This window comes from Miniopterus schreibersii (assembly GCF_964146895.1).
Source record: "Miniopterus schreibersii genome assembly, chromosome: 15".
NCBI classification, from domain to species: domain Eukaryota; kingdom Metazoa; phylum Chordata; class Mammalia; order Chiroptera; family Miniopteridae; genus Miniopterus; species Miniopterus schreibersii.
In genome coordinates this window covers 17,426,510-17,440,000 of record NC_138115.1, presented here as the reverse complement: position 1 = coordinate 17,440,000, position 13,491 = coordinate 17,426,510, and the positions used below count along the sequence as shown (strand labels likewise).

Below are 13,491 nucleotides of genomic sequence, written 5' to 3'. Positions count from 1 at the left end.
ACACAGTTTGAATAATTATAAAGGCAGTGTTTATTAAAACATTTCATTTTCAAAATTGAACTATCAGCTGTGTGTATACATTTTTGGAGGGATACCCTATGTGTGTGTGTGTGTGTGTGTGTGTATATTAGTATATAAAGAGCTCTTAGAATTAATAAAACAAAATACTAGAATATCAGAATTGATGAAACAACAAAATCAGTCCCACAGGTAATTCAGCAAATGCATTTACAAAACAATACAAATAACCAATTAAGATATAGAAAATTCAATCTGATTAGAAATCAAGAAAATTTACTATGTGACACTATGTTGAAAGAAATTCCTGAAATTAACAGATGTGTTAAACAGATGTCCTGGCCCTCCTGATACAATATACTAAGGACACAATATCACTTCTGTGATTCCTGCCAAAAATGCATACTCTGAATCTACTTATGAGGTCAGACAAATCCAAATCTAGAGGCACTTTATAAAGCACATGGCATATACTCTTTTAAAATGTCAAGGTAAGCCCAGCTGGTGTGGCTCAGCGGTTGGGCATTAACCTATGATCCAGGAGATCCTGGTTGGATTCCCAGTCAGGGCACATGCCCAGGTTGCAGGCTTGATCCCCAGTGGGGGCCGTGCAGGAGGCAGCCAATCAATGACTCCCTCTCATCATTGATGTTTCTCTCTCTCTCTCCCTCTCCTTTCCTCTCTCTAAAAATCAATAAAAAATATATATAAAAATAAATAAAATGTCAAGGTAATAAAAAACAAAGACTAACTGTTCCATATTAAAGGAGATGTGATAACTAAATATAAAATGTAATCCTAATTAGTTCCACATGTGGCATTTCAGCATGAGGAGCTCTGCAGACCCCTCCTCAGTGAAATGGGAAAATTTTTTTAAAAAACAACCATTTAAGGTCTCTGAAAATGGCTATCTGGGCATACAGCAAATAAAGACATTTTTTTTCAAGAAAATCTAAAAATAAGAACAGTGAGAGTCTGTAGTATAGGAACTAAGATCAGCTGCCTCCCTCCCTACTCCCAGGCTCAGTGAGACAAAAAGTACATCAGACCAGTAAAGCCAACTAAACAGGGCTCTCTTTTCCCCAGTTCCTAGACAGAAGACTATGCTCCTGGAAGGGGCAGGACATCAGAATATCTATCTCATCTTGCCCCCAATACCTGCTGTTGAGGATAAGTTTTGGAAGAGAGCAGCCAAGAGGTGGAAGCTTCCTTCTTACACCTAGCTTGGACTTGTAGGAAGGAGGCTCTACCTTGGATGCAGGGTCACTGAAAATACTGGAGACCTAATCCACCTTTGCCCAAGACCAAAAAGTGAAGATTCTATGCTGGGTGAAGAATGCTGAGAAGACCAGAGACTGCAACCCCCTCACCCCCACCCAGCTTTTAAAGTGGGGGTATCACTCAAAAACAAGCATGCTAATTGTCCTCACACCTAAGCTCCAGAGCTTTGCTCATAGATTTTGCCCAGGAATCTTTCCCTAAATGAACTGACTTCATTTGAAACAGACTATGGAAAAATTCAAGCCTAAGGGTGTTCTCAAAAACAAAAATGGAGGTAGTGATGAAAGACAATTTGGAGGAGATTGGTAGATGGTTGTATATATAGGTTAAATTGTAGGCTACTTTGGTGGAAACAAACAGGAAGCTGGGAGGAGCCTCCCTGGGGTCAGAACTAATTTCAAACATTGACCTTTTGAACTATCTCTTCAAAAGAGCCTGAATTTGATTGGATCAGTCCATAGCACAATGTATGCCCCAGGGCATTGCTGAAAACAGCAGAGCAATCAGATGCCAACTAAAAAACCTTAACAGCTGGGAGAGGCCAGGGAAAGGGAGAGTATCAAGAGAGCTCTACCAGCTTGGCTGGTGTGGCTCAGTGGATGAGCATCCACCTATGATCCAGGAGATTAAAGTTCGATTCCCGGTCAGGGCACATGCCTGGGTTTCGGGCTCCATACCCCAGTAGGGGGTGTGCAGGAGGTAGCCATTGAATGACTCTCATCATTCATGTTTCTATCTCACTCCCTCTCCTTTCCTCTCTCTGAAATCAATAGACATTTTTAAAAGATGTATATGATAAACCTTAAGCAACCACTAAGAACTAAAAAATAGTGAAAAAAAATCTTTTGCAGAAATTTAAACACTACATTAGAAAATATTCACACAAAGCAAAAGAAAGCAATAAAGGAGGAACACAGGAACAAAAAGACATGAGAGGCACAAAACCATACAAAGACAGCACAAGAAAAAAACTAAAGACCAATATCTCATGTGAATATGGACACAAAAATCCTAAATATAATACTAGAAACATGATTCCAGCAACATACAAAAAGTAATATATAACATGACCATGTGGGATTTATCTCAGAAATGCAAGGATAGTTTAATATCCAAAAACCAATTAATGTAACACACCATATCAACAGAATAAAAGACAAAAACCATGTGATCATCTAAATAGAAAACATTTGACAAACCCAACATCTTTTCATAATAAAAAACACTCAACAAACCAAAATAGAAAGGACATTTTTCAACCTGTTAAAAGGGCATCTGTGAAAACCCACAGTTAACATCATACTTAATAGTGAAAGAGTGGATGCCTTCCTTCTCAAATCAGGAACAAGGATGTCTACTCTCACCACTTCTATTCAACATTGTACTGGAGTTTCTGACCAGGGCAATTAGGCAAGAAAAGAAGTAAAAGGAATCCATATTATTAAGTAAAACTATTCACACATGGCATGATCTTCTATATAGAAATCCAAGGTTACATATGTGTAAGAGAATGAAAGGCAGTATAAAACAGTGGTTAAGAGCATGGACTCTGGAATCAGACTGTATTGAAGGCCAGTTGTTCAGCAAATTGTTAACAGCCTGACCTTGGGCAATTCATTTAATCTGTCTGTGCTTCAGAGTCCTCATCTGTAAAATGGGGATACCAATACCAGCTTCACTGGATTGTTGAAGATTTAAACAACTTAATACATGTAAGGGTGCTTTGAACATTATGCTGCACTTTTAAAGTGTTACTACTACTACTACTTATGGAATGATAGAACAAAATCTGAAATCACTGAGTGCTAAAATTATACTGATTTTTTTAAAAAATCTGTATGTTCTAAATGTTCCACAACAACCATGTATTATTAGCTTTCTATCCAGACAAGGAAGACAATAAATAATTTTTTAAAATTAGTATAGAATTGTTTGTGTTACATAAGTATGCTTTATTGTTACTTTCAAATCTGGGAACATATATAATGAATTAGTATCTCAAAAAGGAAAAAAAATAAGTATAATAACAGTAACTTTAAGCAGGAAAGTCAGGTAAGTCAAACTAAAATTTATTCAAAATTCTAGTGTCCTAATAAAATCCCAGCTGGCATTTTTACAGAAATTAATGAGTTGATCCTAAAATTTACACAGAAATGCAAATAATAGCCAAAGTAATCTTGAAAAAGAAGATCAAAGTTGGAGGACTAATGCTTCCTAATTTCAAAGCTAACCACACAAAGCTACAGTAATTTAGACAGTGTGGTATAGACATATAAATAACTGGAACATAATTAAGAGTCTAGAAATAAACCCTACATTACAGTCACCTGATTTTCTTTTCTTTTTTTTAAAATATATCTTTATTGATTTCAGAGAGAGGAAAGGAGAGGGGGAGAGAGAGATAGAAACATCAATGATGAGAGAGTCTCTGATCGGCTGCCTCCTGAAGCCCCCCGACGGGATGGAGCCTGCAACCCGGGCATGTGCCCTGACTGGGAATCGAACCCCGATCGCGTGGATCCTAGGCCAACGCTCAACTGCTGAGCCACACCTGGCTGGGCTCAACTGATTTTCAACACGGGTGCCAAGACAATTCAACAAATGGTGCCAAGACAACTGAATATTCACATGTAAAAGAATGAAATTGGAGCCCTTCCTTATACAATAAAAAAATTAACTCAAAAGGGTTATAGACCTAATTGTAAGAGATTAAATGATAAAACTTTTATTTATTTATTTTATTATTATTATTATTTTCTTAATTCTTAAGAGGATATACTTCCCATTGATTTTTAGAGAGAGTGGAAGGGAAGGAGGAAGGAAGAGAGAGAGAGAGAGAAACATAAATGTGAGAGAAACACATCAATTGGTTGCCTCCTGCTCACGCCCCAACCAGGGGCAGGGATCGAACCTGCAACCCAGGTATGTGCCCTTGACTGGGAATCGAACCTGCGACCCTTTGGTGCAAGGGCCGACATTCCAACAAACCGAGCCACACTGGTCAGGGCTAAATGATAAAACTTTTAGAAGAAAACACAGGAATAAATCTTTGTGATCTTAGGTTAGGCAAAGCCTTCTTAGATATGACACCAAAAGCACAAGCAACAAAATATGTAGATATGTTAAAGTTCAACAGAATTAAAACCTTTTGTGGTATAAACAATGCCATTAGAAAGTGAAAAAACAGCCTGGCTGGGCGTGGCTCAGCGGTTGAGCATTGACCTAGGATCCAGGCGATCGGGATTCGCTTTCCGGTCAGGGCACATGCCCAGTTGCGGGCTTGATCAATGACCCTCTCACATTGATGTTTCTCTCTCTCACTTCCTCTCTCTGAAATCAATAAAGATATATTTTTTTAAAAAAAGAAAGTGAAAAAACCACCACAGAATAGGAAAAATTTTTTGCAAATCATGAATCTGATAAAGAACTTGTATCCAGAATATATAAAGAACTCTTACAACTCAACAAAAATATAAATAATAATTTTTAAATGTGTAAAAGGTGAAAATAGATGTCTCCAAAAAGTATATACAGTGGCCAATAAGTACATGAAAGATTCTCCACGTTCATAATCCATTAGGGAAAAGCAAACTAAAACCATAATGAGAAACTAATCCTGACCCACTAGGATGGTTGTAATCAAAATGACGACAATAACAAGTGTTGACAAGGATGTGGAGAAGTTAGAACTGTCACACATTACTGGTAGAAATGTAAAATGGTGCAGCTGCCTTGGAAAACAGTCTGGCCATTCTTCAAAATGTTAATATAGACTTCCCATATGATTCAGCAATTTCCACTCCTAGGTACGTACCCAAGAAAAATGAAAACATATGTCCACACAAAAACCTGTACACAAATGTTCAGAGCACCATTATTCACAATAGCCAGAAAGTAGAAACAATCTAAATGTCCATAAGCTGTTGATCAGATAAACAAAACATGGTATAGCCATACAAGAGACTATTTTTGGCTATATAAAGGAATTAAGTTTGTGATACATAGATAATGTATTATGCTGAGGGAAAGAAGCTAATCACAAAAGACCACACATTCTGTATGATTCCATATAAATGAAATATCCAGGATAGGCAAATTTGTAGAGACAAAAATATTAGTGGTTGCTTATGGGTGGTGGGCTTTGGGGATAATGGGGAGCAACTGCCAATGGGATACAAGTTTTCTTTTGGGGGTAATTAATATTTTAACATTGGTTGTGGTGATGGTGGTCCGACTTTCAATATACTAAAAACCACTGAACTGTACATTTTAAATGGGTGAAATGTAAAGTATGTTAATTACATTTTAAGAGGCTGTTAACAACTTGTACAGCCTAAGCAGCTGCCAGCTAGCAGGACACTCACCTCTCTCTGCAGTTCATCCTCCTCTTCCAGAAGGTCATACACCTGCTCTAAAAGCGTGATCCCCAGGCCCCGGACCACATCGGCTCTCAAGAGTTCAACTATTCTTCTGATCTTTTCAGAACCTGGAATGATAGCTAAAAAGTAGTAACAAAGACAGGAAAAAATTAATACTTTCACCACTGCAGCAAAAAGAGTGCAATGTTTTTAAAAATATTGTCATGTTAAAATCCGTTTCACTTTGACAAGAGTTTAGTTTAATGACTTCATGTATTTTTAACGACTAAATGTATACAGGCATACCTGAGAGATATTGCAGGTTTGGTTCCAGACCACCGCAGTAAGGTAGGTCACACAGACTTGTGGGTTTCCCATTGCATATAAAAGTTATGTTACCCTATACTGTGGTCAGTTAAGTGTGTAATAGAATTATGTTTTAAAAAGCAATGCATATACCTTAATTAAAAAATACTTTATTGCTAAAAAATGCTAACCATCATCTGAGCCTGTCAGAAAAATGGCACCAAAAGACTTGCTCAATGCGGAATTGCCACAAACCTTCAATTTGTAAAAAACACAATATCTGCAAAGTGCAATTAAGTGAAGCACAATAAAACAAAGTATGACTGTATATGAATTTATGCTTTATATCTCATTACCACTTCCTAAACCTAAAAAACACAACTTTCCAATTTGAAGAAAATCCATGTGAAAAATTCCAAACATGTATTTATTTACACTTATTTTTAAAAATCAATTTTCATGCAACTTTTCAGGAACACAACTTGTACATAAAACAAGATATACCTTTTATGAAGCTATCCAAATGAAATAATAAAAAGACCAAAAAAATTGCAAGCATTAGCTGCTATTTGGTTTGACACATTTCTCCAATGAACATTTGCTCTCCACTTTGCTGTAAAAGAATAAACTGATCACCTAAAGGTAGCTCTTTAAAATGGAGTTCTTCTGCCTGTTCTGCAACTTTCCCATGAAGTATCAGTGTGTCCCGATACTTCCGATGAAGTTTAAATTCTGACACTGGATCTGGTACTGGAAGATCTTCACATTCTGACACTGGATCTGGTACTGGAAGATCTTCACAGCTCTCTTTAGAGTCCAATTTTAGGGTCTGAGTCATCACTTGTACCAAGTCACTCATATCACTTGAATGACCTTTCCTGGGGGGGAAAAAAAATTCTCCTTGTTATTTAATTGGTTTCATTAAAAAATTAGATGCCAATGGACCAAATGACCTCTAGGAAGTTCTGCTTCCAAATGGCTAAGTAAGTTCCTACAGACAGATCCTTCCACAAGAAACAAGTATAAATGCTAAACATTACACAGAAATCAACTATGTGAAGGCACTGGAGAATGTACAAAATCTGCAAGCAGATTCTGGAGGGAAGTCAACACCTTTTATCCTAAGGGAAGGCCATAGGTTCTAAAGTGCAACAGAACACCTACAGTCTTTCTGGCCTGCAGAACCAAAGGACACAGGTCAGGACAACCACTGCCACTAGAAAGTGAGAGAGGAAGAGGACATAGAGATGGCCAAGAGACATGAGAAAATGCTCAACGTCCTAATCATCAGAGAGATGCAAATTAAAACCACAATGAGGTGTAACTTCACACCTGTGAGAATGGCTGCCATCAACAAATCAACAAACGACATGTGTGGAGAAAGGGGAACCCTGGTATACTGCTGGGGGGAATGCAGACTGATGCAGCCACTATGGAAAGCAGTATGGAGATTCCTCAAAAGATTAAAAATGGAGCTGCCTTTTGACCCAGTGATCCTACTTCTAGGAATATATCCTAAGAATCCTGAAACACTAATCAGAAAAAATATATGCACCCCTATGTTCATAGCAGCACAATTTACAATAGCTAAGATCTGGAAACAGCCCAAGTGCCCATCAGTAGATGAGTGGATTAAAAAAGCTGTGGGACATTTACACCATGGAATATTAAGCAGCTGTAAAGAAGAAGGATCTTGTACCACTTGGGACAGTATGGAAGGACCTGGAGAATATTATGCTAAGCAAAATAAGCCAGGCAGAAAAAGACAAACATCACATGATCTCACTTATATGTGGAATCTAAAGAACTTAATAAACTGATGAACAGAAATGATTCAATGACATGTAGGCATGGATCAGACTGACGAATCTCAGAGGAGTGGATGAGGGCAGGTGGGTGGAGCGGGAGAGAGTAACTAAAGAATTTATATGCATATATGCACAACCCAAGGACACAGACAATGGTGGGGAGAGGGACTCAGAAGGGGGGTGGGATGGGGTGGAATGGGTCATTGGGGAGAAAAAGGGACATCTGTAATATTTTGAACAAAAAAACAGAAGTAAAAATAAAAAAAGAAAGTAAGAGAGGAATTGTGGAAAGAGGAGAGCCAGAAAGAGGAAGCCCCAGAATCCTTGTATAACTTCTGCCCAACTATTTCTAAGTAACTTAATTACATTCAAGTACAAAGCTCAAGAATATCTTTAAAAATATGAAAAGTCCTGTGGCCAGTTTGCCTCAATGGTTAGAGTCGGCCCGTGCAACAAAGGACCTTGGGTTCATTTCCTGGTCAAGGGCACATTACCTGGGTTGCAGGTTCAATCCCAGCCCCAGCCAGGGTGCATGTGTGAAGCGACCAATTGATGTGTCTCTCTCACATCAATGTTTCTCTCTCTCTCTTCCCTTGCCCCCTCCCTTCCACTCTCTCTAAATATCAATGAAAAAAATATCCTCAGGTGAGGATTAACAAAAAACAAACAAATATATATATATATATTAAATACCACCCCCTAATGAGAGAAAATTGACAATGTTTGGAATGCAGTAAAAAATACCAAACATGCAAAGAAGCAAGAAAATAGCACACATTTGTGAAGAGAGAAAAAAACAATAGAAACAGACCCAGAAGTGAAACAAGTGATAAAATTAGTAGATAAAGCTATTATAAGTAATAATTATAAAGTTGTTATAAATATTTCCACATGTACAAAATAAAGAAAAGCATTAGCTATTAAGGAGAGGCATGGAAGATATAAAAAAAGACCCAAATTAGCCCTGGCCAGTGTGGCTCAGTTGGTTGGAGCATCGTCCTATGCACTGAAGGGTTTCAGCTTCAATTCCCGGTCAGGGCACATACCTAGGTTTCAGGTTTGATCCCAGCCAGGGCACACATAGGAGGCAACTGATCAATGTTTCTCTCTCACATCAATGTTTCTCTCTCTCCTTCCCTCTCTAAAATCAATAAAAACATATCCTTGCATGAGGATTGAAAAAAACAACCCAAAGTGAACTCCTAGAAATTAAGAGTACAATGTATTAAATACACTGGATGGGATTAACAGATTAGACATCACAGAAGAAAAGATAGATTAGTGAACTCAAAGATTTAACAATAGGACCTATGAAAAATGAAACCAAAAAAGTCTAAAAAAAATTAACAACATTGGTGAGCTGTGGGACACCTTTAAATAATTAATATACATGTAATTAGAATCCTCAAAAAGGCAGGAATCGAAAAAGTATTGTAAGACGTTCATAAAAATTCTGTATGTAAATCAGATGTGTTCATTAGAAGAGAGATTCTTTAGGGCTAGCATATATCAAAAACCATTTATAATGTTATCGATGATAATACTACAGGTCTGAATACTACTATAAATATACATTTAGGATTAATTCAAACAAAAGTAGTTTATGAAGGGAGACAGAAAAACAGAACTTACCCTTCTCTGGAATCCCCATCTGATTTATCAGTTGAACTTGTAGAAGAACTTAACTCCTCCTCAGAGAAACAATGGGTGAGTTTCCTTTTCTATTAATGTTTGGAAAAACAAAATTCCACATGACAACACAACCAGAATGCAACGCATGAAAAACTCTTAGATGCAACATCTAGCTACAGTGTGCACTTATGTCCAATTTAACAGGAGAAACTAATGGATATAAAAATTGAAGTTACTTTACCCAAATGATGTCCCAGTTCACCCATGAATTTCACAAGTGAAGCCTGAGGAACATCAAGGTGAAGTTTTACAAGGCCCTGGAAAGTCTCATCTACGAAGAAATTTCCTTTCCAGAGAAGAGTGAACAAACAATCCTGGTGTTCCAGCTCCTAAGCAGAGGGCTGGTACCATAAGGAATGTAGGCATTTTAAATTAGATAGAATGCGATCTGAATAAAAGCAACCTCAGTTTGTTCATATGCGAGACTTTTTGTTAAAATACTTTAAAGGATTACCTGATATAATTATACAGAAACCTTACAACTTTGGAAAATGGAGTGGACCATTTCAATTAGTGAAACAACTAAATCATAGAATATTGTTAAAGAAACAAATGTTCATTTCTTGCAAATACAGGTTTCTATTTAAAAAAAAATAATAATATGTTCCCTGGCCCATGTGGCTCAGTTGGTTAGAGCACTGTCCAGTGCACCCAAGGGTCATGGGTTCGACACCCAGTCAGGGTACATACCCAGGTTGCGGGTTTGATCCCCAGTTCCCAGTTGGGGTGCAGTCAGGGTGCATACAGGAGGCAACAGATCTGTTTCTCTCTCACATCAATGTTTCTCTCTCTCTCCTTCTCCCTTCTCCTCTCTCTAGAATTAATGAAAAACATATCCTCGGGTGAGGATTAAAATTAATAATAATGTGCTCTTAGAAATAATGTCAGAAACTAGAATACAGAAAAATGGATAATTATCCCCAGGGTATTATTACACAGGAAAGTGAGCATGGTTGGAAACCTTGCAATTACCCATTTAGCCACCAAATGATGTCCCTACATCATCCCTAGTTGAGAAGGTAAAGTTTTTGTCACAAACAGGAAACTGAGCCAAGTGAGACTATAATCTGGCCAGGTAAGTGGGTATACTGGTAACACAGCAGAATAAGCAATGTGTTGCCTAGTGGGAGCCTTTTGGAAGTCTTATTTTAAAGATTACCTAAGAAAGGTATTTAACTAAGCTACCAATTGTTACAAGAGTGCCTGAAAAATTCATTCCCTCAATGCAGCAAACATAATCCTTTGAATTACTGACCAGTTCTTTTCCTTCTCAAGAGTGAAAAGGTATAAGTTAACTCAGCACCGTCCGGGAAAAGAATGGAACTGGTATTTATGAGGTTCACTGTATTAGGCTTGCCAGATGTAGACATGTCCACCTTTTCCCCTTAGAGCTAAGTAATGTACCTGAGCAAAGCTTCTGTCAGAAGACAGCCATCGAGCAGGGGTGGGCTGGCTTTCCTCTTGTGGCTTCCCTGGCCCCGGTGCACTGAGAGAAGCTCTCCTCACTGAAGAGCCTGAAAGAGTGACCACCCTCAGCAGTTGTGGTGGGCTGGCCTCAATAGAAGAGGGCTTTTCACTGAGTATGGAAGATATCCCAGTAAGGGCCAGCCTAGAAGTAACTCAGACAGCATATCATCACTCTGGTATCTGACACTCCAGTTCAAAGCTGAGCTCTAGGTCTACCAGCTCTGTGAACTTGAGCAAGATACTGAACCACTCTGAGCCTCAGTTCCCTCAGCTGCAAAATGGGGATAACGATGCCTGCCTTTGACAGCTGCAGTAAATATAAATTAAGATAATGCCCTTAAAATGCTTACCATAGTGCATGAGACTTAATTAGCATTCAATAAATGGGAACTGCTAGTACTGTCTTTAGATAATAGTAACAGGAATGATCACAGCACTCAGCCCTGGGCACCACCATTCTCCTGGTCTCCTCTCTCTGTTCCTGAGAAAACAGCACTTCTTTGACCAGCAGACTCTGAACATGGAAACAAAGTAAATACTCACTCGATTTTCTGTCTGAAATCTCCCAGGATTTACTGCCACTCAGAGCCCTCTTGCTCTCTTTTTAAAATCCTCTTCTAATGATAATACAAGTCAAGATCCAATAGCCTATGCTGACTTGTCTTTAAAGGCTTAAGGAATTTCAAAATTTCTTCCAAATAGGTTTTTCAAATGTATTACTATTGCTTGAAAATTCTTAACACCTCACAATCAGAACCAATGCTATGTCCATGAGTCAAACTTCCAAAAAACAAAGAAAAGAGAACAGCCCTGGCTGGTGTGGCTAAGTGGTTAGAGTGTCAGCCTGCACACCGAAGGGTCTCGGGTTTGATTCCCAGTCAAGGGCACGTACCTGCCTTGTGGGTTCACTCCCTGCCCCCCGTTCAGGGCGAGTGTGGGAGGCAGCCAGTAGGCAACCAGTCAATGTGTGTCTCTCACATTAATGTTTCTCCCTCTCTCTCTCTCCCCGCCTCCCTTCCTCTCTTCCATTGAAAAGCAATGGAAAAAATATCTTTGGGGGAGGGAGGGAGGGGGGGAGGGAGGGAGGGAGGGAGGGAGGGAAGACAACAACTTTATCGGAAGGAAGGAAGGAAGGAAGGGAGGGAGGGAGGGAGGGGGGAGGGAGGGAGGGGGGGAGGGAGGGGGAGGGGGGAGGGAGGGGGGAGGGAGGGGGGAGGGGAGAGGGAGGGAGGGGGGAGGGAGGGAGGGAGGGGAGGAGGGAGGGAGGGAGGGAGGGAGGGAGGGAGGGGGGGGAGGAAGGACAACTTTACCTGAGGGGGCCATCTGTTCCTGTGACTGCTTTAGTCGTCTCCTTTCTCTTGCTGATAATGGTCGATCCTTTTAAAGAAAGTCAGAATTATTTCCATTTCTACTCACTATTCTTAAAACACCTACAATGCATGATGTGTCATCCAGAACTATAGGAAAAGCCTTGCACAGGCCTTAAAGGAGTGTCCATTTGAAACCAGTCTGCACCAGAGTGTCAGCTGCTAGCTAGGTCCAATCACAGCAGCCTCATTTCTGGGAAGTACCATACTCATTTTTGGAAGAGCAATTGGGGAATTTTACATTTCCTCCATTCAGAATCTGCTTGGACTCCTTAGTTAACCACAAGTGACCATCTCTGGAACTTTAGAATCTCTCCATTTCAATCAGTGCTTCTGCTAAGAATCACAAGTCTATCCCTTCCAGTGTTTGGCAGAAAGCGGGGCTAACATGTTTTAATACAAAACTTCACAATAAACACAGAATTTCATAACCAAAAAAGCTTTATATGATTTTAAAAATACAATATATCCCCCCCCCCAAACCTTTGATGATGACATCTCACTGCTCCTCGAACTGCTCACAGACTCAGTGACCACTGTATTTTGGTTTTCAGCATCTTTTTGGGTTGATGTGACATCCACTTTTCCAACAGCAGGAAGAGGAGGCAAAAGTTGAGGAGTCTTCTGGATCTTAAATATTTTAAACAGAGGGGGAGATTACCAGTTTCATATGACAATGTTAACTCACCTCCAAAGTTCCACCATCAGTAAGTTTCCTATGTATTCAACAGTGATTTGCTCTCAAAAACTTCAAAACACTGCATTTTGGGGGAAAGAAACTGCCAAAAATAAAGTATATGAGAGGATGCCTATGAAAGTTACTTTAAGAAATGATATAATATCTCAATTAAAGAAAAAGAAGTGAGATGTTAACATGATTTTATGCAGTAGATGAGGGAGAAACTGTTCATCAATATAACAGGAATGATCAGAGATTTACTCTTGTTAGTCCCTTCCTAACTCTCAAAATGATCTGTCCACCTTTGCTGTGGAAGACAAAATCCTTATTCTGCTTTCAACTTACTGACATTTGAAAACTAACATCTTGCCATTGTCACCCTACTCTAAATGTTCCTTGCATTTTGTGTGTGTCTATTTGGCAACTGTTAATCATTCTAAGTAGAAATTGAGCTTCCCAAAGTATATTTCCCAAGCAGCAGCACAATGACTTATTCCAAACACATCTCATCCAAC

The 13,491-nt window shown here is 39.0% G+C and overlaps 1 protein-coding gene across 3 annotated transcripts in view; it reads right to left on the bottom strand.

Moving 5' to 3' along the window:
* The window catches only part of NEK4 (NIMA related kinase 4), a 33,702-nt gene that overhangs the window by 980 nt on the left and 19,231 nt on the right, over window positions 1-13,491 (bottom strand). For all 3 annotated transcript variants that reach the window (XM_081160318.1, XM_081160320.1, XM_081160319.1), the window contains exons 9-14: window positions 12,781-12,927; window positions 12,241-12,307; window positions 10,868-10,977; window positions 9,404-9,492; window positions 6,600-6,841; window positions 5,664-5,797 (exon numbers count right to left, since the gene is read on the bottom strand). In XM_081160318.1, the coding sequence (XP_081016444.1) occupies window positions 5,664-5,797; window positions 6,600-6,841; window positions 9,404-9,492; window positions 10,868-10,977; window positions 12,241-12,307; window positions 12,781-12,927 (789 nt within the window). The remainder of the gene's footprint in view (window positions 1-5,663; window positions 5,798-6,599; window positions 6,842-9,403; window positions 9,493-10,867; window positions 10,978-12,240; window positions 12,308-12,780; window positions 12,928-13,491) is intronic.